General features: G+C 39.8%; 1 protein-coding gene across 1 annotated transcript in view; it reads left to right on the top strand.

Moving 5' to 3' along the window:
• myh14 (myosin, heavy chain 14, non-muscle) overlaps positions 1 to 26471 on the top strand; it is a 41871-nt gene extending 15400 nt beyond the window's left edge. The window contains exons 8-44 of the mRNA XM_059340007.1: positions 1560 to 1652; positions 1754 to 1817; positions 2311 to 2409; positions 2492 to 2635; positions 2733 to 2947; positions 3032 to 3184; positions 4461 to 4634; positions 5322 to 5495; positions 5595 to 5709; positions 6796 to 6864; positions 7978 to 8183; positions 8718 to 8839; positions 9024 to 9093; positions 9183 to 9343; positions 10105 to 10213; positions 10599 to 10730; positions 10815 to 11021; positions 11161 to 11298; positions 11385 to 11508; positions 11706 to 11877; positions 11979 to 12191; positions 12526 to 12670; positions 12756 to 12962; positions 13807 to 13911; positions 14126 to 14278; positions 14515 to 14763; positions 14855 to 14968; positions 15579 to 15677; positions 15764 to 15976; positions 16067 to 16228; positions 16315 to 16443; positions 16534 to 16622; positions 16723 to 16846; positions 16964 to 17172; positions 17759 to 17867; positions 18350 to 18522; positions 21485 to 26471. Coding sequence (XP_059195990.1) covers positions 1560 to 1652; positions 1754 to 1817; positions 2311 to 2409; positions 2492 to 2635; positions 2733 to 2947; positions 3032 to 3184; positions 4461 to 4634; positions 5322 to 5495; positions 5595 to 5709; positions 6796 to 6864; positions 7978 to 8183; positions 8718 to 8839; positions 9024 to 9093; positions 9183 to 9343; positions 10105 to 10213; positions 10599 to 10730; positions 10815 to 11021; positions 11161 to 11298; positions 11385 to 11508; positions 11706 to 11877; positions 11979 to 12191; positions 12526 to 12670; positions 12756 to 12962; positions 13807 to 13911; positions 14126 to 14278; positions 14515 to 14763; positions 14855 to 14968; positions 15579 to 15677; positions 15764 to 15976; positions 16067 to 16228; positions 16315 to 16443; positions 16534 to 16622; positions 16723 to 16846; positions 16964 to 17172; positions 17759 to 17867; positions 18350 to 18522; positions 21485 to 21674 — 5424 coding nt within the window. The 3' untranslated portion in view covers positions 21675 to 26471. The remainder of the gene's footprint in view (positions 1 to 1559; positions 1653 to 1753; positions 1818 to 2310; positions 2410 to 2491; positions 2636 to 2732; positions 2948 to 3031; positions 3185 to 4460; positions 4635 to 5321; positions 5496 to 5594; positions 5710 to 6795; positions 6865 to 7977; positions 8184 to 8717; positions 8840 to 9023; positions 9094 to 9182; positions 9344 to 10104; positions 10214 to 10598; positions 10731 to 10814; positions 11022 to 11160; positions 11299 to 11384; positions 11509 to 11705; positions 11878 to 11978; positions 12192 to 12525; positions 12671 to 12755; positions 12963 to 13806; positions 13912 to 14125; positions 14279 to 14514; positions 14764 to 14854; positions 14969 to 15578; positions 15678 to 15763; positions 15977 to 16066; positions 16229 to 16314; positions 16444 to 16533; positions 16623 to 16722; positions 16847 to 16963; positions 17173 to 17758; positions 17868 to 18349; positions 18523 to 21484) is intronic.
• Positions 26472 to 26961: the final 490 nt, after the last annotated feature.

The following is a 26961-nucleotide window of genomic DNA, read 5'->3' as shown; positions in this document are numbered from 1 at the left end:
GAGGACGTTCTTGTATTGTGCATGCTTGCTCACTGGAATAGTGTACTGGGACACTTAATGGAACTGAGCCATCGCTCACTTTATCAGTCTTCCCTGTGCTTTTCCTACTATGATGAGTCAAAATAACTGCTGTGAAAAATGTGGAAGTGCCTTAAACCTGCATTATTTTAATGGCCATCAGGGGGCAACTCCACAGGTTGCAAAATATATCAGCTTGTATAGAAGTATATGAGAAAATTACCCTACTTCTCTCTTGATATATTAACTCAGTAAACATTCTCAAAATTACTTTTTGGTCTAGTTAAAGTCTATTTTTTCTCACTAATATTGAGAATGGTGTTGAATATAGATACTTTCACACTATTGTATCAAAATGAGAAATTCTAGTAATTTCAAAGCACAATTTGCTGGAAGAGGCAGGTGTCCTCAGGTACTCATTCAGATTCACCCTTTTGTCCCAATTTGGTCTTTTCTGCAGTGGTGGAAGAAGTATTAAGATCTCTTAATTAAGTAAAAAAAAAAACTAATACCACACTGTGAAATTCCTCCACTGCATTCAAAGTATCAGCATCAAAATGTACTGAAAGTATGAAAAGTAAAAAATACTTGTTACGCAGAATGTTTTACATATTCTAAATCTATTATTGGATTATTATTTTTTAAATAATTTATTTTAGCAGCTTTTAACTGTAGTAGGTAGGGGTAATTTTAATTACTTAATATGCTGCTTTGTGGTTTAATTGATTAAAAAAACTGTAATCATTTTTAAATTAATCATGTTTTTATGTTAAATCTCGACCTGAAAAGTAACTTAAGATGGCAGCTAAATGTAGTGGAGTAAAAAATACAATATTTGCCTCAAAATGTAGTGGAGAAGAAGTATAAAGCTACATATATGGAAATACTCAAGTATAAGTATACAAGTACATTATCATTGTACTTAAGTACAGTACTTGAGTAAATGCTCTTAGTTAGATTCCACCACTGCAGTTCTGGCTCCAACAAAACCAGGATGGTGGCTTGAGGCTTGAGTCCACAGACCACTGGGTGACATCAGGGTGATGAAGTCCTCTTCTTTTATCAAGTCTATGATTGTGTATGATGTCAGCATCTAAATCTGCAGCTTCCCCCTGCCGTTGTTTTTCCACAACAGTGGTTCTCAACTGACTCTCCTCAGTGGGTTTCTTGAGATTGCCTTTTAATAATGTAGGAGATTAAATTTTAATGAATTGAACGTGAAACATGATTGATGCCCTCATTATTGATTGTTAAACTGACGAGGGCCTTATTACTCTTATTGATGTTGAGAATCATTTGTTCCCGGGTCTGGCCATGGTGTTTGCAGATGCTATTTTGGGCCCTAAAATGCACCATTGTGTGTCACTGCTCTTCCAGGATGAGTCATGCTTTTTGTGTTTTACATAACAGATCAGTAGTTACTCCAAAGAGAGCGAGATTAGATGGTGCATTTTATTAGACAGGCTCTCTGGAAGTCTTTTGTTGGGGCTATTTTCTTTGTTGTGCTGTAAATCTGATCTGACGTCTGCTGTGTGTCTCAGGGCGAGCTGGAGAGACAGCTGCTGCAGGCCAACCCCATACTGGAGGCCTTCGGCAACGCAAAGACTGTCAAGAACGACAACTCCTCTAGATTTGTAAGAGCGTTGCACAAACAGATCATGTGTTCAGATCATTTGCTTTATTTTATGTGTGAGTTAATAACTGTAGAAAATTGTCACTTTTTCTTCTACCTCAGGGTAAATTCATCCGCATCAACTTTGATGTGGCTGGGTACATTGTTGGTGCCAACATCGAGACCTGTATCCTTTTTAAATATTTTCAAAGTTTTTGAAAGATTAGTACACTCTGCTTTCAAAAGCCAGGCTCGTACTACACCAGTTTTGGGACAATGGATCCCTGATTCATCCCTCCCGAGGATCAGGAAATCTGGTCTTGGTATAGTTGTCGGTATTGATGTTCAGCTCATATTATCTGGTTAAATGTGTGGTTTACAGATCCAGTCTCAAACCTTTTGAACTGCTTGAAGACTCAATTTTAAAATCAGTTAGGATTATAAAACTCCTGTAGTCTGAGCCCGGCTTCAGTAAACTGGCTGTTATATTACAGCATAGTTAGGCAAAAAGTTGTTTTATTTGTTGTGACTGTTGATTTTTCATGCCTAAGTTGCTTTCTGGAACATGTTACACAGTTAAAGGTTGTTCATTTGTAAAAAAAAAAAAACATGCACAATTAATAGCATCTTTAAAGGTTTACAAATAGTATATGTTTAAGTCCATGACCGTATAAATCCAGACCTCCTTGAAAAGTCCCGGGCCACCCGTCAGGCCAAAGATGAGAGGACATTCCACATCTTTTACCAGTTGTTGTGTGGAACATCAGAGGAGACAAAAGGTGAGCTGAAGTCCATAATGAAATATTACTTATCAAATGTGTCTATGTCCTGTGTTTTTATGCTTCTTATTCCCATCCTTAGCGGACCTGCTCTTAGGAACTGCTGATGAGTACCGCTTTCTCAGTGGAGGCTCCATCCCTGTTCCTGGTCAAAGCGATTCAGAGAACTTCACCCAGACCATGGACTCCATGGCTATAATGGGCTTCACCCCGGAGGAGTCGTTGTGTAAGTGAGCAGATGTTCAAAAAGAGAGAAAGTACTTTTTGCACCTTTGATCCCTGCTATGAATCATCATCTTTCTCCCTGCCTCACCTCTCCTCAGCCATGCTAAAGGTGATCTCCGCTGTGCTCCAGTTTGGGAACATTTCCTTCATGAAGGAGAAGAACCACGACCAGGCCTCAATGCCTGATAACACAGCTGCTCAGAAACTGTGCCATCTGCTGGGCATCAACGTGCTGGAGTTCACTCGGGCCATCCTCACTCCCAGAATCAAAGTGGGTCGGGAGTATGTGCAGAAGGCCCAGACCAAAGAACAGGTGAGATTTATGTGCATGAACGTTTATGCTCACAAACATTTGTCCCTGCAGAGTGTCCCTAACAGCGTCTGCTTCGTCCTCTAGGCTGACTTTGCTGTGGAGGCCTTGGCGAAGGCCACTTATGAGCGTCTGTTCAGATGGCTGGTCCACCGGATCAACAGAGCTCTGGACCGCAGACAGAGACAGGGAGCCTCTTTCATAGGCATCCTGGATATCGCTGGATTTGAGATTTTCCAGGTTTGTGCATGTTTTATTGATATTAGGGATGGCCGTTTGGAAGAAACCTGCCAACTCGATTATCCATCACGTTAACAATCAATTAATCAATTAATAAATTAATTGCTGCATGCATACATATATATATATATATATATATATATATATATATATATATATATATATACAGTACTATGCAAAAGCCTGTTTGATAACAGGCACTTTTATTTTGAAAGGACAAAAAGAGACTTCCTGTCAATCATAAAACTAACTCAAGTGAGATTATGCTGTAAAGATAATGTCAAGGAGCTCAATGTTTTATGTTTAAGCCCCCGAAGAGACATGAGCTTAGTTTTCACAGTAATCGTGCATATTTAAATGTGTTTTGTGTGAAAATAAGTTTAGGATAAAATTAAACCTAGTAATTCATGCTAGCAAGGTTTGATACAGTAAACTAGTTTTGCTAAAATGAATAATCTTGTATTTCTGTGTGTTTTATACTTAACTTAATTCTCAGCTCATTGGCTTATTGATGTACGGCCACAGAACTGAACGCTCGGCCGTGTTTCAGTTCAGTGAGTATTGATACGCAGTCAGAGATAAAAATTTAAATTTTAAAATACACAGATCAATTAAAAATTCCATGTGATCGACCAAATTCTTAACGATCATCGATTATTTATTCCCATCCCTAATTGTTATTCATACAAATTATCACAATGGATGGTGGTTGAACATTTCCTTACCCCAGCATTTGTTCTGAAATGTTTGTGTCAGGGATGTTTCATTTTTCAAACCTGGTTACAATTAGTATTAGGGTTGGCTTCGTTAATGAAAACTATGACTAAATACAGTATGTTTGTCCATAACCTTTTTTCTCTGACATGATGATGAGAGACAGCAGTGATGCAATTAAAGACTAACTAATTATATAATAATTGGCTGGGCTATATTGGCGGAAATGGTCAATGAGATCTGATGACTGAAAAAAGGATATTTGAAAGAGGACTAAGACTTAATTAAAAATAGCTGACAAAATGAAGAGAGAAAACATTTCGACTTAAAGTTGACCAAATTATTTTTATGAGTTGTAGATTTAAGAAAAACATGACTAAAATGTGACTAAAGCTCATAAGCATTTAATCAATAGCTGCCAGAATGAACACTGAAGGTTTTTGTAGGCATGTAGTGGTGTGGTTTGTCTCACAAACCTTAGGCACACACGCATGTTCTTCCACAGTTTACATTACATGACTTATTGAGTCTTTGTTTGCTCTCCTTAATCACTCCTCTGCAGCTCAACTCCTTCGAGCAACTTTGTATCAACTACACCAACGAGAAGCTGCAGCAGCTCTTCAACCACACCATGTTCATCCTGGAGCAGGAGGAGTACCAGCGGGAGGGCATCGAGTGGAACTTCATCGACTTTGGCCTGGACCTGCAGCCCTGCATTGACCTCATCGAGAGACCGGTACATGCAAACAAAAACAGTGTTGTTGTTTTGTTTGTTTTTTCAAAAGGAGCACACATTATTACCTGTTAAATGATCAGAATATACAGTCATGGAAAAAAATATTAGACCACCCTTGTTTTCCCTTATTTCTTGTTTCTTTTGATGCCTGGTACAACTAAAGGTACATTTGTTTGGACAAATATAACAATAACAACAAAACTATCTCATAAGAGCCATGGTTTTTTTGATAATGATTATTATCAAGAAAACTATGGAAAATGGCTAGATATCAGCTCTTAAATTAAACTCTTATGAGCTATTGGTTGTTATCATTATATTTGACCAAACAAATGTACCTTTAGTTGTACCAGGCATTAAAATTAACAAGAAATTGAAGAAAACAATAGTCTAATAATTTTTTCCATCACTGTAGATGCTGATAGTCCATATAAACTAACCATAGAAGTAGTGTGCATTGTTTCGTGACTGGGAAAAAAGCATGATGAAATTCAGGTTGTGGATTCAACCTGTGGCTCATAAAACCTCTTCACTCAACCACACCCACAGATGAGGGAGTGAAAGTGAATAAAAGACCATAAATAGAAGCACAAACATGCAGGCACCCACTCGGCTTTGATTCCTTGTCATCCTGAATTATAAAGGCCACATTTCACTGACAATAACTGTTGTTTTTGTCTCTACTAGGCCCACCCGCCGGGTGTCCTAGCCCTGCTGGATGAAGAGTGCTGGTTCCCGCGTGCGACAGACCGCTCATTTGTAGAGAAGCTGTCTGCTGAGCAAGGCAGCCATCCAAAATTCTTCAAACCAAAGCAGCCACGCGGGGAAGCTGACTTCTCCATCATTCACTATGCTGGCAAGGTATCCCCTCATTTGTTAACATCTTTCTATGTCTGCCATCTTTCCCATTAAAAAGGAACCAACTGAAAAATGTCCCCTGCCCTCCGTATTGTCTTTCAGGTGGACTACAAGGCCCACGACTGGTTAGTGAAGAACATGGATCCTCTGAACGACAACGTGGCGTCTCTTGTCCACCAGTCGTCTGATCATTTTGTCTCAGAGCTTTGGAAGGAAGGTGAGGCTGATTAACTCTCATGTTTCAGGTTACTGGACACAACTTTTTTGTACAAGTAAAATCCAATTCATGATGAATTGCAGTATATCCCACTGTATCTAACATATTTTACATTCCAAAAGAAAACACCCGCAACAGAGCTCTAACACAACACATCTAATATTATTATTCTGGGAAAATATTATTTTATTCTACAGTCATGGAAAAATATTACACCATTGATTTCTTCAATTTTCTTGTTCATTTTAATGCCTGGTACAACTAAAGGTTAATTTGTTTGGCGAATATAATGATGATGACAAAAATAGCTCAAAAGACTTTAATTTGAGAGCTGAGAGCCCTTTTCCATGTTTTTCTTGATAATAACCAAAATCATTATCAAGGAAACTGATAATGATGAAATGATGATGAAAATGTCTAGATATCAGCTCTTAAATTAAACTCTCATGAGCTATTTTTGTTATTATCATTATATTCACCAAACAAATGAACCTCTAGTTGTACCAGACATTAAAATGAACAAGACATTGAAGAAAACAAGGTCTAATATTTTTTCCATGACTGTATGTGTGCAGGCCTCCTATTTACAGTGAACTATTTATCTATCAAAATCTATTTATCTATATATTTATGTGTGCACAGAGCAAGAGGAGAGGGAGAGACCCTGCACTGTTAGTCACTGTGATTATTCTAAACCGCTTGCATAGGAATTATTTGCGATACAATATATTTTAATCTATTTCTCGCTTTTCCCCTGATGAGCTGAATAAGTTGCTAAATCTGTCGCTAGCCCTTGTATTTTTTTTTCAATCTTTGAAGTATAAATAATGAAGCTTTCTGCTGCAAAATGTACTAACTTTACTGTCTTTCTCTCTCTTCTCTTTCTCTATCATGCAACTATTTTATCTTCCTGCTGTCTCTCTCACTTTCTTCTCATCTCTCTGTTCCTCCTCCTTGTTCTCTCCTGTGCTCGCTTCCTCTTGTCTTTTTTCCTTCTGTTCTTTTCTCTTCACTTTCCATTACTTTGGTGCTCACTTGGGCTCCTTTCTTTCCTCCCTGTGCCTTCTTTCCTTCTTCCTGCATCAGATATTCAAACTCTTCCCCGTGTATACTTCTTTGACTCCTATGCCACACTGCAGGCTAATGGCTCCGACAGTAGGTTTTTCTCCTCCTCTGTGTGTCACACTCGCATTCCTCACTCCCACCTCTGCTAACATTACCCTTTTTGTTTTCTGTCTGTCTGCTGTTAGATTGTGTGCTGTTTTTTTGTGTGTTTTTTGTTCCTCTTCAGTTGAGCTGTAGGGTCATGTTGTTGCTGTGATGTTTATTCTGTTGTTCTCTCTTTGCTCTTTCACCAAGTTTTTGCTTTTAGTGACAGTGCTGTGCTTGTGTGATGTAGATTAATTCACCTTGGTTGTGTAGAAATTCGACTGTCAAGGTAGCAGCTTGCTCTTTATTAGTCACAAAAACCACATTCAGGATCACGTAAGAGTTGTACTGCAACAACCAACTGCCACTGGAACGGTTTTATGAAAACCAGCCAGACAGAAATGTGATCCTGAATGAGCTCTGGAGATGCAACATATCGACACACACTACTAACATTTAAATAGCCTTAATTTGTCGCACATGATACATTCAAGGACATTCAGAAATTTTAAAATCTGACAATAATTTCTGTTTTCACGGCTTCTGGCTTTGAAAACATGCCTTTTAAAGTGAAAGGCAGGTTGTGGGGTCATAGGGTAAAACTGCAACCACAGTATTGGTCTAATAGTAATATTAGTGTCTTTTTGGCTTGATTGTGGATTTGGCAATTTCACAAAATTTTTGAGTGTATGAGTCAAAACAGCTGTCAAATCTGGAACAGATTAGATAAACATGGTCCTATTATTTTAAATGATACCACACCTGCAGTCATTCCTGTTGAGACAAGTTTAAAACTAGCAGGTTAAGCTAGAAATCTTGTTTTGCACCTGCACTGTAAAACTAAAAAACTGTGTATGTGCCCCTTACTGGCTGATATGGGTGTGAAGATATATGCTGCTGGTTTTAGCTTTAAAACCACATCATTGCATCTCTAATGAGCTCTTCCACTGTCCACCATCATCTGTCCAGAGACTTGATGATAGATGATGTGTAACCAGGTGTGAAATCATAATGTCTGAAATCATAATGTATGACGTTCACACTGTCAATAACTCTTTTCACTCAACTGAACTGATAACTGCTGCTGAAACTGAAGCCTCTCTCCGTGTGATCTAACAGTGGACAGGATCGTGGGTCTGGACCAGGTGTCCACAGGAGAGAACAGCGGGCCGGTCAATTTCGGAGCGGCAGGGCTGAAGACAAAGAAGGGAATGTTTAGGACTGTTGGTCAGCTTTACAAGGAGTCGCTCACGAAGCTGATGGCGACGCTGAGGAACACCAACCCCAACTTCCTCCGCTGCATCATCCCCAACCACGAGAAGAGGGTGAGACAGAGGGACAGGGTTTTAAATCAAAACAGACAAGAAAGCTGGAGGTAGAATTCAACTTCTTTTCACTCTTTACTTTTTTTCTTTTTTTTAATAATGTCTTTATTCATTTGACAGGCAAAAGCACATACAGTGAGAAATAACAACAACAACCCCTTATCCCCTCCTCCCCCCTCCCAGTCCTACATAGTCTTGTTACAAATCAGAAAAAGTGAGAAATAATACACATCCTTCCTTTTTACCGTAAGCAGATAAACAAATAAATGGGTGCACAAAAAACAACAACATACAGAGAAGTAGCATTGTCCATGGGTTGAAATGAGGCAGATTAAATATGGTGAGAGGTTAATTGCCAGAGCTGAGCATTTCATTTATCCTGTAGTCTCTTCAATTTAGCTATGTAACTAATCATACAGCCCCAAACAGAAACACATTTTTCAGGTGTTGCCCTCAGATTATATTTAATTTTCTCCAGGTCTAAATACAGCATGAGGTCCTACTTTTTACTTTTGCTTCTGTGTTTGTCATCAGGCTGGTAAACTGTCCCCCCACCTGGTTTTGGACCAGCTGAGGTGTAATGGAGTTCTGGAGGGGATCCGTATCTGCAGACAAGGCTTTCCTAACCGCATCCCATTCCAGGAGTTCAGACAGAGGTGTGTGTGTGTGCGTGCATGTGTGTGTGTGTGTGTGTGTGTGTTTGTGTTTGTGTGTGTGCGTGAGACTGAACAACACACACTAAAAGCTTCATCAAGCACTTTCTCTGGCTCATGCTAATCCCCCATTTTTACAAATCCTCAGCCTACTGTCTCTTGCTCATAAATGTCATTTTTCCCCTAGATACGAGATCCTGACTCCCAACGCTATTCCTCGCACCTTCATGGATGGCAAACATGCATCAGAACTGATGGTGAGTCATTTTTCAGTAGCTATAAGAATTCAAAAAATTACATAAGAATTTAAATGGTGAAAATCTCCAACCACCGTTTCCTTGTTCAGATCAGAGCCTTGGAACTGGATCACAACCTGTTCAGGGTGGGTCAGAGTAAAGTCTTCTTCAGAGCTGGAGTCCTGGCCCATCTGGAGGAAGAAAGAGACCTAAAGATCACAGACACCATCATACGCTTCCAGAGCGCCTCCAGAGGCTACCTCGCACGCAAGTAAGAGCATTACGTAACAGAAAACATTTTCAGAGAAAGAGGTATGATAGGTATGACAATTGTGACACGAAAATGTACTTTTTTGAAGTGTCATCAGTCAGTCAACACACACTTTCTTATTAAATGAGACTAAAGGGATAGGTGGGGTTTCTCTGTAAGGAGCACTCGCTTGCTGCTGTTCAGGACGCAGTTTTGTGTTTCGCTCTTAAAGGGCTCATTAATATTTAATCTTTTGTCAGCCCCTATCAGTGACTCAGGAATAGCAACAGCATTGTCAGGTATTTGGCCTGTTAACGACATTAATAATACAAGTTATATGTTTACAATGGAGGCTGACTTATTAGTGGTAAGTTTATTTGTATGGCACATTTCATTCACAAAGGTAATTCAGAGTGCTTTACATAATGCAATAAAAGCATTAAAATTAAAATTAAAACCATGTGCCCTAAATATCCTGAAGTCACTATCTAACTGTCCCTAGTAAAGGCCTTGACTGGTATCACAAGATATTTTGTTGTCAAGCAAAAAAGCGATTGACCTTTGCATACAAGTTCACCAAAGGATTGTGCAGCTTCTGTGCCTGCACAAATAAGAGAAACCATGCAACTGTCAAAGCCCCACAAAGAATAAAATAAACCCCCAAACTTTGGTGTCAAGCAATAGCATGCTTACATTTGGTGCAAAGTCCCCCCTTTCTATGCAAATTAGTCTCACTGTTTTATTAACTATTGTGCCTTTTTTTTAAAAATGTAACTTCTCAGAGCCTTCCTGAAGAAGCAGCAGCAGCTGAGCGCTATGAGGGTTATGCAGAGGAACTGTGCTGCTTACCTCAAACTCAGGAACTGGCAGTGGTGGCGGCTGTTCACTAAGGTACTGAGCACAACACCACATCACAACACATGTAAAATATACAGTAAACACATTTAATCAAGTAATCTATGACACAGCTTCATTTTGATGTAGTTTGTTTTAGTTTAACGAGTAGAACAAACAAGCATTGTTTAAAAAGTTGTGCTGAAATGTGAACACAAAACTATAGAGAAAGATTTTGTTACGGTGCAGGAAGGAAAATATGTCAAACGCAGCTCACAATAAACAAAATTATTAACTAAAAAAAGGCAACTGGATTGAGTATTAGAACTTTGTATTAGAATTAATATGTTGTAAAATCCATACAGTGACTTTAAATCCATAATCAGGGAAAGAAACATACAATCCATTCCTTCACATTGACCTCTGACCCCGTTCCAACCAGGTGAAGCCGCTGCTGCAGGTCACCCGGCAGGACGAGGAGATCCAGGCTCGGGAGTCCGAGCTCCAAAAAGCCAAGGACAACCTGACCCGAGTGGAGCAGGACTTCACGGAGCTGGACAAGAAACACGCTCAGGTAAAGGAACCTCCAACACTGACGCCCCTCTGCTGTGAATCAGTGCCTCCCTCACTCACTCCTCCTCTCATTGTCACGTTCTAGCTCATAGAGGAGAAGGCTGTGCTGGCTGACCAGCTGCAGGCGGAGGCGGAGCTGTTTGCGGAGGCAGAGGAGATGAGGGCCCGGTTGGCCAGTCGGAAGCAGGAGCTGGAGGAGGTGCTGGGCGAGCTGGAGAGTCGATTGGAGGAAGAGGAGGAGAGAGGCGTGCAGATGACCAATGAGAAGAAGAGGATGCAGCAGAATATTCAGGTTAGGAGATTAAATAAAATTAAGTCTACAGAAAAATGTAAACAAAAACAAATACTGACTCATTTGTTCCATTTTCAATTAAGTTGGGGTTTTAAGTCTCTCCCTGCATGTTATTTAAATGGTGTCCTCTCCTTGTCAGGACCTGGAGGAGCAGTTGGAGGAGGAGGAAAGTGCCCGACAGCGCCTCCTGCTGGAGAAGGTTACCCTCGAGACCAAAGTCAAGAGTCTGGAAACTGACTTGTTGGGTGCAGTGGAGCAGAGGGACCGATTCAGCAAGGTGGGCATCACATTATAACTTATGTGAGTCTGGTTTGTACATATTTTTACATGTTCCAAGATGCAATGTTATTTTTCTTTGAGCAGGAGAAGAAACAGCTGGAGGAGCGTCTGAGTGAGGTGACCGATCAGCTCACTGAGGAAGAGGAGAAAAGCAAAAGTCTCAACAAACTCAAGAACAAACAGGAAGCTGTCATCGCTGACCTCGAGGGTAACTGTCCTAATGTCTTCCCACAGGTGTAGCGTGACTGTGTCGTCTATGTAGCAATCAATACTTTTGATTAAGAATCTTAAAGCAACTGACAAATACAAAACAGTCTCCCAACTTTATCATTCAGTCGTAATTCCTGTAATCCAACTCCTGAAATACTGTGATCTGTAGTCTGTTGCTTCTACGATTGTCTGCAGAGCGCCTGAAGCGGGAGGAGCAGGGTCGCTTGGAGCAGGAGAAGTTGAAGAGGAGGATGGAGAACGATTCGATTGAGGCCCAGGAGCAGCTGTCGGACCTGGGCATGCTGTCCGCCGAGCTGAGGGGCAGTCTGTCTCAGAAGGAGAAGGAAATCACCACCCTGCAGGGCCGGTGAGACACAGGACGACATACGTTAGACACAGCAACACAAAAAGACTTTTCACGCTACATCCCTCACATAATTCATCCTCATCTTTCTGTGTTTCTGTCAGGTTGGAGGAAGAAGGAGCGCGTCGTGCAGAAGCTCAGAGGGCGCTGAGGGAGGCCACGTCCCAGGTCTCTGAGCTGAAGGAGGAAGTGGAGAATGAGCGAGGGATGAGGGAACGGGCGGAGAAACAGAGGCGAGACCTGGGGGAGGAGCTGGAGGCTTTGAGAACTGAGCTGGAGGACACTCTGGACACCACAGCTGCCCAGCAGGAGCTACGGTAAATAATACACATGATAAATAGGCACTCATAGTTCTCTTTTTGTGTTTAGATAAATAGATAGATAGATAGAGAGAGAGAGAGAGAGAGAGAGAGAGAGAGAGAGAGAGAGAGAGAGAGAGATAGACTTTATTTATCCCAAGCTGGGAAATTACAGTGTAGCAGCAGCATTACACACAGATACAATAACAACCTAGGCATACTTTAAGCAATAAAGTATAAAAATACAATAAAAAAAAAATTCTCTTGTCAGATCAGGTCTGAAACAGAAAGTTTAACAATGAAAGGTTTAGAATAAGACCCCTTTGACGCTCTTATTCTTTCATCTCCGCAGGTCTCGTCGGGAGGCGGAGTTAAATGATCTACAGCGGTGCGTTGAAGAGGAGACTCGCCGCCATGAGGTCCAGCTGTCAGAACTCAGAGTCAAGCACAGCGCCGCCATAGACAGCCTCCAGGAGCAGCTGGACAACAGCAAGAGAGTAAGAGACTCAAACATTCCAAAACACACTCACATGTCGTGTAAACATGTCTCTAATCAGGTGTCATGTTCACGTTCTCTTTCAGGCTCGCCAGTCCCTGGAGAAGGCCAAAGTGCTGCTGGAGGAAGAGAGGCAGAATCTGAGCTCGGAGCTCAAGAGCCTACAAGCGAGTCGCACGGAGAGCGAGAGAGGTCGCAAGAGGGCCGAGGGTCAGCTGCAGGAGCTCAGCGCCCGACTGGCTCAGGCTGACAGAGAGCGAGAAGACAGGGAAGAGCGAGTGCACAAACTACAGGTGCAAATGGATACAAACACACAGATATTAAGCCTCTGAACTTCAAGCTGTTTCACTACATTCATTTTACTGCTCACTCTAGTTTTGTTTTTCACTACAATATACAGATGCATCTCAGTAAATTACAATATCATAGAAAAATGTATTTATGTCAGTAATTCAATTCAAAAAGTGGAAATAACACATTATATAGATCCATTACACACAGAATGAAACATTTCATGTCTTAATTTATTACATTTCTTCTAATTATAATGATTATGGCTTACATTTAATGAAGACCTAAAATTCAGTTTCTCAAAAAAAAAAGTAATATTACAAAAGACCAATTTTAAAAAGTATGTTCAATATGGAAATGTTGGCCTCTGAAAAGTATGTCCATCTATATGACTCAGTACTTGGTTGGGGCTATTTGACTTGGACTACTAGAAATGGAGTTTTGAATGATATTCTAATTTATTGAGTTGCACCTGTATTAATGAAATATCAACATCTTAAGCCTTCATTTGGTTACCTTTTCTGACAGAGGTGTGGGTCACATTTGATCATTTCAAGGACAGTTGAAACTTGAAAATCCAACGATATTTCTGTTGCAGTTTGTCAATGATAAAGGGTTTATTTTTTGGTGATTTCCTTAAAAGAAACCATGGTTTTCAGACCTGTTGGTGGAGTTGGGGGTTTAGAGGGTTACACTTTTAGTTGTTAGTTTTTGGGTGTTCGATTAGGTTTTGCTCTGCATGTTATGAACATCACACAGTTAGATTCTGGTTGGGCAGTAAAGTGATCGTTAATTCGTTCATTTGTTCTGGTAAATTCACCTTTATCCCTGTTGTATCTCTTTCAGAGTGAGATTGAGACTCTGTCCGGCACTGTGTCCTCCTCTGACACCAAATCTCTTCGGCTCACTAAAGAGGTCAGCAGCCTGGAGAGCCAGCTGAACGATGCAAAGGTAAGAAAGTCAAACACACAGACAGGGTCTGGTCGGGTCGGGTCGGGTCGGATGTGATGTTACAGGCTACAGCCACTTTTAGCATTTGAGACAATATCAAGAATTTTTCTAAACATCCTCCACTGGCTTCAATCCTGACTCAGAAACACCCACACATGTAAGGCTTGTCACTGCGCTTTGGTTGACACTTGGTTTGTTTTCTTCTCTCTCTCAGGAACAACTGCAGGATGAAACTCGCCAAAAGATGGCTCTGGGCTCGAGGGTGCGAGCGCTGGAGGAGGAGAAGAATGGACTGATGGAAAGACTGGAGGAGGAGGAGGAGAGAGCCAAAGAGTTGAACCGACAGATTCAGACTCATACCCAGCAGGTAGATCAGACACCCACGCAGGGTTTTTTTAACTTTGTCGCTTTGAGACAGATGTCAATCAATCATTTTATGTAGCAGCAAAAAGATCAAAAGTAAATTAAACAGGTTGCAAATGCCCCTGATAATTCACAATATCCAAAGTAGACCAAAGGTGTAAAACTGATGGTTAAATGCTTTGTAAAGTTTTGATAACCACATCATGTATTTATAACCCCCTCTCTGCTCCTCCTCTGCAGCTGGCAGAGCTTCGTAAGCAGTCAGAGGAGGTGAACACTGCGGTGGAAGTGGGAGAGGAGACGCGTAGGAAACTCCAGAGAGAGCTGGACAGTGCCCTCCAGAGGGAGCGACAGAAAGAGGAGGAGAAGGAGAGGGTGGAGAGGCAGAGGGAGCGTCTGAGGGAGGAGATAGAGGACATGACGCTCGCCCTGCAGAGAGAGAGACAGAACTGCACGGCCCTGGAGAAGAGGCAGAAAAAGTTTGACCAGGTCAGCACAACATCCGTTTACTTCCATGCAAAACTTTCCCTAAAAATGATCTCCCTTGACCTTTATTGTTTATTACCCACTACTCCCTCAGTGTCTGGCAGAGGAGAAGGCGGTGAGTGCTCGGCTGGCAGAGGAACGGGACAGAGCAGAAGCAGACAGCCGAGAGAAGGAGACAAGATATCTGGCACTTTCCCGAGCCCTGCAGGTAAATTTACCTAGAGCAGAAGATAAGTATTTTGTTAGCCATCAAATAAAAACTTTAAAACAATGCTCTGGTATCCTTATAGGACAAAAATGTTGGTGCTAAAAATCTGCCAAAAAGATAAATAAATTATAATACTTTTTTACCAGTATCAGTCCTGATTAATCAATTAATTAATTAATTAATTAATTAAAATTCTGGTTTTAATGGGTTTCGATGGGAGCATCTTTGTCCTGAAGGGTCTGAGTGTTTGTATTCTGACTACACAGTTTATTAAAGACTTATTATAGGAACTGAGGTTGAAAAAAAGATATCTAGCCATTTAACATGGTTTTCTTGATAATAATCAAAATCATTAACAAGAAAACCATGGAAAATAGCTAGATATCAGCTCTTAAATGAAACTCTTATGAGCTATTTTTGTTATTATCATTATATCTGTCCAAACAAATGCCTACCTTTAGTTGTACCAGGCATTAAAATGAACAAGAAATTAGAGAAAACAAGGGTGTTCTAATATTTTTTTCCCATGACTGTAAATCTAAATCAAAAAGGCAAAAATTTCCCAGAGGGTGTACAAGAGTTAATCTTCTTCTTGTGTTTGTGTGTGTAGGAAGCCCAGGACCAGAGGGAAGAGCTAGAGAGGGCCAACAAGCAGCTCCGTGTGGAAATGGAACAGCTTGTGAACCAGCAGGACGACGTCGGCAAGAACGTAAGAATCCTCCTCTTGGGATTTCTTTGTTATGTCTCTGTCTCAGCCTTCAGTGTGTCACCGCCTCTCATCTGCTCTCGTGTCAGGTTCATGAGCTGGAGCGCACCCGCAGGAGCTTAGAAACAGAAGCTCAGAGTCTGCGGGTTCAGACGCAGGAGCTGGAGGAGGAGCTGACGGAGGCGGAGAACTCGAGGCTGAGGCTGGAGGTCACCCTGCAGGCGCTGAAGGCTCAGTTTGAGAGGGAGATCAGCACCAGCGAGGAGAAGGGAGAGGAGAAGAGGAGAGCGCTCAGCAAACAGGTAGAGAAAGAGAAATCATAGAGGCAATCAATGTGTGTGTTATTGCTGTTCCTCTCTGTGAATCACAGTGAATCCTCCTTCCTACACCAGGTGAGGGAGTTGGAGATCCAGCTGGAGGAGGAGAGGAGTCAGCGCTCTCAGGCTGTGTCGTCCAAGAAGCAGCTGGAAGCAGAACTGCAGGAGGCCGAGGCTCAGGTGGAGAACTCCTCCCGCGGAAAAGAGGAGGCTGTGAAGCAGCTAAGGAGGCTGCAGGTAAAGATGTTTTCTCACGCATTTACATTGATTTTCTGCACTTGTCAACGGCCTCCATTTTTAAAAAAAGAGTCTGTTTGTTGCAGGGTCAAATGAAAGAAGTTCTGCGCGAGCTCGATGAAAGCAAACTGGGTCGGGAAGAAGTGATGGCACAGTCGAAGGACAGTGAAAAGAAGATCCAAACTCTGGAAGCAGAAGTCCTGCAGTTAACTGAAGTGCGTGTGTTTAACTGGAAACCTGCTGAAATATCAAGACAATACTTTTAACATGGTGTTTAACCCCTGTTTGCATCCTTCTCTCTGTAGGAGCTCTCTGTGTCAGAGAGGCAGAAGAGGCAGGCTCAGCAGGAGAGAGACGAGATGTCCGATGAGATGGTCAACAGCAGCACTGGAAAGTTAGTCACTCTGCTACAGATACGCTGTGGTAATCTGTGTGTTGTCGGTCGGCGTGTGGACTCGGTTGGTTGTTTTTACTAAAATATAATGTTTGTCCAGGAACGCACTGTTTGAAGAGAAACGGAGGTTGGAATCACGAGTCAGTCAGCTGGAGGAGGAGCTGGAGGAGGAGCAGACTAACGCTGAACTGCTGGCAGAGAGACAAAGGAAGACTGCTCTTCAGGTACGATAGATGCACCTGCACACACACACACACACACACACACCTATCACTCTCTCTGTCACCTCATAACATACACATGAAGTGCACAGACTCACTGCTGCTCTGCTGGGGGTCCAGATGGAGACTATGACCGTGCAGCTGCAGGGAGAGAGGACTTTGGCCCAGAAGGCAGAGGCGGCTCGGGAGCAGCTGGAGAGGCAGAACAAGGAGCTGAAGACCCGTCTAGGGGAGATGGAGGGCGCCGTGAGGGGTAAACACAGGCTCAGCGTCGCCGCCCTGGAGGCCAAGATAGACTCGATGGAGGAGCAGCTGGAACAGGAGCGACAGTGAGAAAAACAGTCTTTTAGTACAAAACAGCTGTCCAGATTTTTACTAATCTATCTTCTATAGTTTAATAAACTCCCCTCTGGAAGGGTTATCGGGAAAGGTACGGCGGATACAACTCCAGTCACTTTTATGTTTTTTATTTTCTCAACATACACAATAAGCATCCACACGCTGGGTAGCTGTTACACTACGATAGCCTACCGCTCTTTAGCTTATTAGTGCCGTTAATTAGAAAAGTAAACGATGATGTTGATTAGGTTGTAAACCTGTAATGCTAACATAAACACAAAACCCAGAATTAATGAATGCAATTATACACTCATTCATATGATATTTAAACATCAACCATGCTAGTCTGCAGCTACTCACCGGCAAGGCGTACCAGTCCTGACTAGTATGTAAATGAAACCAAAACCAAAAAGTGAGACACCTGCTGGAAAGTTCTACAACAGTCTTTTAGTGCATTAAATCTTTCCCCACAACTAGCAGAATGCCCCTGAAATACAATTAGATGGTAATTGGTAATGGTTTTATAGAATTTCTTGGCACAACAGGTATCTTATGATGAGCTCTTCCGTCTCTCAGGGAACGAGCCATTGCCAACAAACTGATGCGGAAGACGGAGAAGAAACTGAAGGAGGTTATGATGCAGGCAGAGGACGAGAGAAGACACGCAGACCAGTACAGAGAACAGGTAAGAAAATTAACATGATCCGAGAGGGAGAATTCACCGAATCGTATAGCCGGAGACAGAACATTAAATCATCATTTAATGGGGGTCAGGTCGGCTAAGCTCGCTGTTCCAATTGTGACCCAGGACACAAAGAGAGTGTTGAAAAATTATCCTAAAATGAGTGATTTCTCCGGCTCAGTCCAGCCTAATCCTAATCCCAGCCCGGCATCTGTGTGTTCATTGGGATGATAGAGCGATAAAGAAACCCGTCAGCCACAGCAGAGACACTGACTCTCCTCCCAAAACATCATCGGTGATAATCTGCCTGTTTAATCTGACTCCTGATCCCTATCAGTCCTCCTGTCCCCACATTAATCTCTCTTTTTATATATATCTCCTCTTCTGTTTTTGTTCCCCTCTTTCCCTTCCCGACCTCTGCAATACGCTACGTCCTTTTCCTCCGCTCTCTCTCCTCCTCTCCTTCCCCCCTTTCCTTCTCCTAGCTGGATAAGTCGATGGTCCGCCTGAAGCAGCTGAAGAGGCAGCTGGAGGAGGTGGAGGAGGACAACTCTCGCTCCAACGCCCAGAAAAGGAAGCTGCAGAGAGAGCTGGAGGAGCTCACCGACAGCAGCCAGAGCATGGCACGAGAGATCACGTCTCTCCGCAGCCAGCTCAGGTAACCCCGTGTGTCTCTTTGTGTTTGTGTGTGTGCACGTCATTTTTGTGTTTCTGAATGATCATTTATTGTTTTGTTTGTTTTTAACCCACCCCTCATTAACTCCATATGATTTGTTTTTGTTGTGCTCTTTTGTTGCATCTGTTTGTGTCCATCTAACATCTGTGTCCGTCACACCAACACTCAGCATCCCTGAATGGAGAGCAGATCAGTAGGTCAATGTGTGTGTCATATTTTTTATCATTTGTGTGTGTCCATATGTGTGTTGGTGAAAGGGTGGAGGCTTTATGCACATGTACAGTTCATTTAGCACGTGTGTTTTATGTTACTTTTTTGTACATTTAATGTGTGTATTTACAGAACTTATCATGTAGGTGATTTAATAATTTACAATTGTATAAAATAATTGTAACTCTCGTTGTCGAAACTGTTTTATTCCAATATTTATTTTGCTTTTTTTGTAAGAACAATTAGTTCTTCAATTGATTTGGATTGACAACTTATTTAATCATTTATCAAGCATCACTGCAAGAAAATATTTTTAATTCTGTGTTAATCACATTTTGAATTTGTGATCAGCATCTTTTTTTTCTGACACTTTTTAGAACAAATAAATCATTTATTATTTGGAAAAACAATCAACCGATTAATCTGGGAAATAATTGTGAGAAGCTGCCTTAGTTTAAACAAGTAAAGGACCATACTACTACTCTATCTACTCTACTATCTACTGTACAAACCATTTATTTGCATACAAACACTGACAATGCAAAAAAAAAACGGACCACCAATAAGAACACTGTGGAGAAACTGGAGAAAACTAACAAACAAAAAAGACTACTTTCTCACGGGACCATTTCTTTATTTAACTATCGAAATGCTGTCAGTATTATAACAACTTGTCACTCAGGGATAGGGAAGTAAAAAAACGTTTCTTTTTGTGTGTGAATTGAGCCTACTTCTGATTCCTTTGTGATGCTAGAGTGACGTGTTCTGATAAGGTGTCTATTGGGCTGAGCACAAGACAATATTAAACAGACTGTATCCCAAATTGGACACATCTGCAATGCCGCACTTTCTGGTGTTTTCACAGTCATTTCAAATAAGATCGCCACCACCATTCTAGGTATAATTGTTTTATACATATTTAACAATCTACGTGTGAAATTTAATTTATGTACATGGAGATTAACATGTCTAATTACAATACGAAAGTAACTCTGATGAGAGAAAGCAGTAAGAACGCCTGGGCAACACTCAGGCGACGATCTTTTTTTACGTACATCTGTTTTTTTACTGTACTGTATTTTATTGTGAAGGACAGAAGTACGGTCCGGGTGTGTCGATAACGATGGTTGATAATGGTATTATTTATTTGGCTTACCCAGAAACATCCAATTTCCCCCGAAAAACTCAGCAGCCCCCATTTTTTTACAGTGAGGAAATCCAAGTGTCCGATTTTGGATACAGTTAGCGCACGGCTAATTCACCGGCGTTAGCGTCCTTTTGCCGACTCTGGTAAACCAACCAAGGCTAAGAAGTTAGACTTTAGTTTCACACCATTTAATTAATTAAAGTATAACATGATCATTTATATTAGTGGTTAATGTGAAATTTTGATAAAGAATCTAAGGGGAACGGTGTCCGATTTGGGATACAGTTACGTTATCGTATTATATTTATTTCTGGAAATTAAATTGTTAATGTAGCCGATATATTTGTCCAATTGCCCAACCCTACTGCCCACATGGCATTTATTTTCTGCTTTAAAGGAAGGATTTCATGTTTCGCTTTCACAAGAGAAAAGACTTCAATCAGGAGGACTTTCTCCTTGGACTAATAGAGACAAAGAAACAGAACTACCTTTACAACATCTACATTTTTTGTAAAAGCTTTGTGGCTTCAAAAAGTCCCGTTGTTAAAAGGGTGTGTGGACTCATGATCAGGGTCGTCTTATAGATAGATAGATTACTTTACTTTATTCATCCCCGAAGGGAAATTTGGTTGTCACAGCAGTCCGGTATTCAAGTATAATAAAATACAATAGAATAAGATACTGAGGTAGCATAAATAAAAACAACAATAGAAAAAAACACAGAATAGAACAAGGACACAAGTTAAAAAAAAGCAGATCAGTTGGTAGGATGGTTAGCAAGATGATGGTAATGATACTGATGATATGAAGGCAACAATGCTATAGTGACTAGACTAGACTAGGTATATAATTGTAATAATAGTACAGTATATAGTATATAATATGTAATAATAAATAAATGGTAACAATATAAAGTAAAATAAAATATATACACTACTGGTCAAAAGTTTTAGAACACACCAACTTTTCCAGAATTTAATTGAAAATGATGCAGTTTAATGTCTCAGTGTACTCTGAAATTAATGCACATTTGCAACATTTAAAATTCTTTATTGAGCATGATAGTGTTTTGAAAGTAAAAAAAAAAATTCAAAATCACATTTTATGTTGGACTAAAGGACTAAAAAAAGACACAAAATGACCAAAAAAAGACACAAAATGACAAAAAAGACACCTAAAGACACAAAATGACAAAAAAAAAGACACAAAATGACAAAAAAGACATGAAAAGAATTAAAAAATTGACAAAATAGCCCAAGACTCCATAGAGTTAAGTTGTTATCCCATTTCTTGTTCCCTGAAAAAGGCCTACTTGTATAATTCTGAAATGTACATTATTTTTCAGTTTTGGCTAACTTTACCTTTTATTTACCTCTGGCAGTTCACCACTTACCTTTGTACCTTTTCAAGCTGTTCATTTGACTTGAACTGCTTGAATTTCAATAAAATACTGGAAAAATTGGGGTGTTCTAAAACTTTGGACCGGTAGTGTATATTATATTCAGAAGAATGCGGTAGTTTTCCAGAGAAATGCACTCAGCTGCTTCACAGCAGGACAAGCTGTAACGATGTCTCTCTCTTGTCCAGGCGTGCTCCGTTGCCCCTGGCGTTGCGTGGACGCAGAGCGCTGGTTGACGACCTCTCGTTGGAGAACTCTGACTCAGAGGAACCTCCCGCCTCGCCGACCCCCTCCTCTGGACTCCCCGGGACCCCGACTCCCTCCTCTGAACACAGCCTGGACCCTCCGCCGCCCTACAGCGTCAACAACACAGAGTGACGCACACAGAGACTCAGTTACAAACACAACACACACACACACATACGCACACACACACACACACACACACACACACACACATGTCGGCCTCTCATAGCCTCGACTACTCAGGGGTGAAGGAGTGACACACACACACACACACACACACAGCACATAACAACAGTGTAGTTTATAAAAGTAAATTTAGGATTAACACATCAGGCGCTATAACTGTAAAACAACCTCACTGAGAAACTGAAAAGGTGTAAAAAATAAGATTTTACAAAGAGGCAACTGGAATTAATTTTTATTTTGTAACAAACTGTGACATGAAAAGAACCGTAACAAAGACTGGAAATTTCTACAGTACATCTCTGTAATGCACTTCTGAGAAACTTAACTGCATTTCCCATAATTCTGAGGGAAAATTTGACTATTATCGACTAATTTCACGATGCTGTACAGTAATTAGAAAGCAGAAAACATAACTGTGGTTACGTCTTTTACATTAGGAGGTATTTAAAAGCTAAGCCATGTTTAACCCTTTGATGAGGATTATTTACGATTTGATTCACAGAGGGCTGTTGGAGGGTGAAAATACTTCTAAGAGGTGTTGAGACAATCTATATTCATGATACATAAAGAAGTCAACAAAGGCAAATACACACATGGAATAATTGTAATGTAATCTCTGACATTTTCATGTCAGTTTTAAAAAATAAATTAAAGGAACAGTGTGTAAGATTTAGTGGGAACTATTGGCATAAATGGAATATACCGGTAATCATAATTATAGTTTCGATAATATTTTATCAACTGAAGCTAATAATCTTTGTGTTTAATATACATTGATACACTTAAATAATGCAGGATTATTCTTTTGTAATACTGTATCGAGTCTCAAAAATTGTTTTTTTTATTTTATTAGGTTCACATTAGGGCTGCCAAATAATCCATTTTTTATTGAAATCACAATATGAAATAGTTTCATATCCAAAAAGCAGGAAATCTCTATGAAAATGAGAACAATGATGCAAGAATGATCAGAGGGACTGTGATAATTGTAAATGTAGATCTCTCTGGTCTGAATGCATGAAAACGTTTTAAAAACTTTCAGATTTTAAGCATATGCCACAGTTCTTTATACTGTGGCAGTTTCCCTAAATTTAGAATTTAAGAAATCAGAATTTATTTTAATTTTAAGCCCTCCGACATGCTTGGAAAGGGAGGGATATTTAGTAGGGTTGCAATCTGCCAACTCACCACTAGAGGCCACTAAATCCCTCACACTGCTCCTTTAAACGAGAAACTTGGAATAATATGGCAGAAACAGAAAGGAAAAGAAAAACAAGTAATCAATTAATTACCAATATTTAATTAAGCTTTTATTGGGAGGTGTTACACTGAGTTCCATAACATATTATCTCATTTCTCATATAATTTGTCAGAATTATAGAAACACAAACATTTGACCATAAAAAGCAGCTTACAGGCAGTAAAGCTGCATTAAAGTTGTATTAAATAAATAAACAAATCCTTTTTTCTGTAGATTAGAAACCGTATGTTGTTAGACAAAGCAGTAACTAGTATTAGATAGTTTCTTTAACTAAAATCTTAACATATTGCTTCAGAAATTTGAATTTGTATAATTTATATCCAATGTGAACTTAAGTTATTGATCGCTGGTTATTTTACTCTTCTCGTCTTGTGGGGAAGCACGTTAGTCGGGTCGTTTCTGCTCCTGCTGGCGCTTAACGGGTCAGTCGGCGTTACAGCGCCGGCTCTTAGAGGTGATTTTGCATGGAAGGCCTTTCTGGTGGATAACTGGTTTGACTGGTTTAAGGTCGCTGCTGGTGTAGAAAGAAAATGTATCGGTTGCCAATACAACTAGAAATAACCTGCAGAGAACTGCTTTAATTGATCTCATTATCCAAAGCAGAACAAATTATGACAAAAGATCTTTTTTTTTCTTTTCTTGTTTTAGACTATTGCACACATCACATTTTATTTTGACGAGCATCTTGTACATTGTAATTCTGATTTTTATTGATTATCTGTGTAAATTATTGATTAAACAAAGCTTTTGTGTTTAACCAAATGGTGGGCGTATGGATGAGAAAAAGGGACTTAAATAGGTAGTAAACGTAGAGTAGCAGTAGAATAGCTGACGGGAGCAGAGTCTGAGCTTTCCTGCTGGTTTCCTCAGTAGAACAGATTCTCACTCTCTGCTCACAGGTCCTGTGTAGAATTACTCAAAGCATTTTCAGATACTAGTAGTATTAGATTTAAAAAATGACAATGGACGCACTGAGGAATGAATTTTTATAACGCAAATGGCAAGTAGAACAAAAAGTAGATTTTTTTTTTACCCTAGCTTTCGACTCAAAACGACATAAATGTGTGTGTGGTGTCAACCAAACACAGTTAATAACGACCCTGCTGTGAAACAGACGATGTTTTTGTGAAACCTGGTTTCAGTTATGTTTTCCTTTTGGTGAAACATCTCCATTTTCTTCAGCATGTTCTATTTATTTTCAGTTTAACAGGTCTATTTTTTATTTTATTTGTCTTCATGAGCTTCTTCAGCACCTGTTTGCCTGTCAAAGCGTTCGAGCTGTCCAGGGAGGAAATGTGTTGTCTAGATTTTGACGTAAACAATGTTTTGAAATAGTAGTTTAACATTTGGGGAGATTTGGTTATTAGCTTTCCTGTGGCGAGTTAGACTGAAAGATAGATACCACTTTCACATCTGTACAGTAAATATGAAGCTATAGCTGGTTAGCTTAGCTTAGCATAAAGACTGGAAACAAAGGGGGGAAAGCTTGCACTATTTTTTGACTTATCCACCTACTAACAACTCTGTACACAAATTAACACTCGATTATTCATTCAAACCTTTCTTTAGACAGAAACATTTAGGATTTCCCTCACTTGCAATGACATACAGTTAAAAGTCAAAAGAATAAACAGTGAAAACAGCTGCACACTGAGGTGAAGGGACTTTAGATTATATAGTATTATTATTATTATTATTATTATCATTATATTATTGTATTATCTCCAAAAACAAAATGTGAATGGAAAAAAATATAAGACCACCCTTGTTTTCTCCTTGCTTTCTTGTTCATTAAATGCCTGGTACAACTAAAGGTACATTTGTTTAGACAAATATAATGATAACAACATAAATAGCTCATAAGAGTTTAATTTAAGAGCTGATACATAGACATTTTCCATGGTTTTCTTGATAATAACCAAAATCATCATCAACATGTAAGAAAACAATGGTCTAATATTTTTTTCCATGACAGTACATTACTAAAACAGCCAGCAGCTCCAAAACACCAGTGCAAATTTTCAAATAGATATGATTTGCTTAAAATGATCACATATCTGGAATAAAAATGATTACTTTCTCACATAAAGTTAGATTAAAACAAAAAAAAATGTTTTCAAAACTTAAAAACTGCATTTTTTCTTAAATGGAAGTAAGATTAGAAAATGATGCTGTAGTCAGGCAAAAATGAGGTCAATAACTGCCTGTAAAAACGCAGCTTGTCACTTTTTTTTACTTTGTTTTTCTGCAGATTAAACACACAAGATAAAATGTGTCAACCAGTGAGCTTTAGACTTGCTTGTCGATGTGTTTTGTTGCTGTTGGACAGAGTCAGGTGAAATGTTTCCTCCTGTTTTGAGTCTTTGTGCTAATAACCTGCTGGGTGCAGTTTCTTATTTACTGTTCTGACGTGTGAATTTGAATCCTCTCATCTTACTCTCGACAAAAAAAGCGTGTAAGCATTTCCGAAAAATGTTCAACTATTCCTTTAAATGATAACGAATGTCACTGGCGCTTTAAGAAAGATAAAGATAAATCACAAATGTTGCTCTGAATGTTTTTTCTTTTTATTCTGATTTTGTATACATAGCATTAATGATCCTGTTGGTGTTTACTGTTGATTACGCACAGAACCGGTTCAGTCGTTCTTTTGGGGGGGTTGTTATCTCTTCCATCTGTTTTACATTAACAAGTGTATATTTTAATGAAACAGCAATGCAAAACTAACATCTGTAAAACGAGAACAATAAGCGTGTACAATGCTAACGTCCCTGCTGTATCCATCAGACATGTTAAGCTTTTCCTTTCCATGCCAGGTTCACCCTGATTCACAGTTAGTGACAGGTGAAGAAAGATCAAGAGTTTGACTACTGACGACATATATTTAACGCCCTATTAAAGGGTTTTATTTTTATTTTCTGTATGTACAATTTTATTTTAGCAATATGCAATTGATTTAGTTTGACGCTGTGTGTTGTTTTTTTTTTAAGATATTGTGTAAACGCTGCACTTTACACATTACCAGTGGAGATAAACGGACATTGTCAGCTCGTCATGTCTGCTTTGTCAGGTTGTAATTTATCTCAAAGAGGCCGACATTAAGCATCAAGCCAAATGAGCTGACGTCACGTGTCCTCACGATACAATCTGTCACTCTGAACTGTTCACCTAAACATCGTAATTTCAGAATGTCGTATCAACGTCTAGACGCTGTTCACGCCTTGATAGACCAAAATCTGAAGACACGTGGATTATTGAACTGCTGGAACGAGAACCGTTCTGTTCGCCTGTAGCAAGAGACGAGGCCGGTGCTTCTCTAAGGTGTTATTTTTCTCTCTGTGTTTCTTCATGGCTACTGTGGAACTTGAAACATTTTGGAAAAAAAAATGTGTTTTATTGTTTTAGCCTTTTATTTTGTTAAGGATGCTGTAATTATAAAACATCTGACTGGGGTTAACTTTAATATATGTCGTTGGTTTTGATCTTTGTGTTTCTGTGTGTTTCTTTGAGAGTACAAGCTGGACACATTCACTCATAGCATGGCGGCGCTCCCCCAGTTTGTAGAAGCAGGCAGGAGTAAAAACATGAAAGCTAATTAATGTACTGGTGAGGGTGGAGGGCTTACGTTATATTTAGATTATTTAACTGCTTTACTTTGCTGTCAGACAGCTCTTTCTGACAGCAAACTGAAGCTGTAATCTATAGTAAGTGGAAAATTATATTAGACCACCCCTGTTTTCTTCAATTTCTTGTTCATGTTAATGCCTGGTACAACTAAATGTACATTTGTTTGGACAAATGTCATGTAAACAACAAAAATAGCTCATAAGAGTTTAATTTAAGAGCTGATATCTAGACATTTTCCATGGTTTTACTTGATAATTTTGGTTATTATAAAGAAAAACATGGAAAATGGCTAGATATCTGCTCTTAAATTAAACTCTTATCAGCTATTTTTGTTATCATTAAATT

This window comes from Centropristis striata, chromosome 8 (assembly GCF_030273125.1).
Source record: "Centropristis striata isolate RG_2023a ecotype Rhode Island chromosome 8, C.striata_1.0, whole genome shotgun sequence".
Classification (NCBI taxonomy): domain Eukaryota; kingdom Metazoa; phylum Chordata; class Actinopteri; order Perciformes; family Serranidae; genus Centropristis; species Centropristis striata.
The sequence above is the reverse complement of the archived record's forward strand: the minus strand, read 5'-3'. Positions and strand labels throughout refer to the sequence as shown.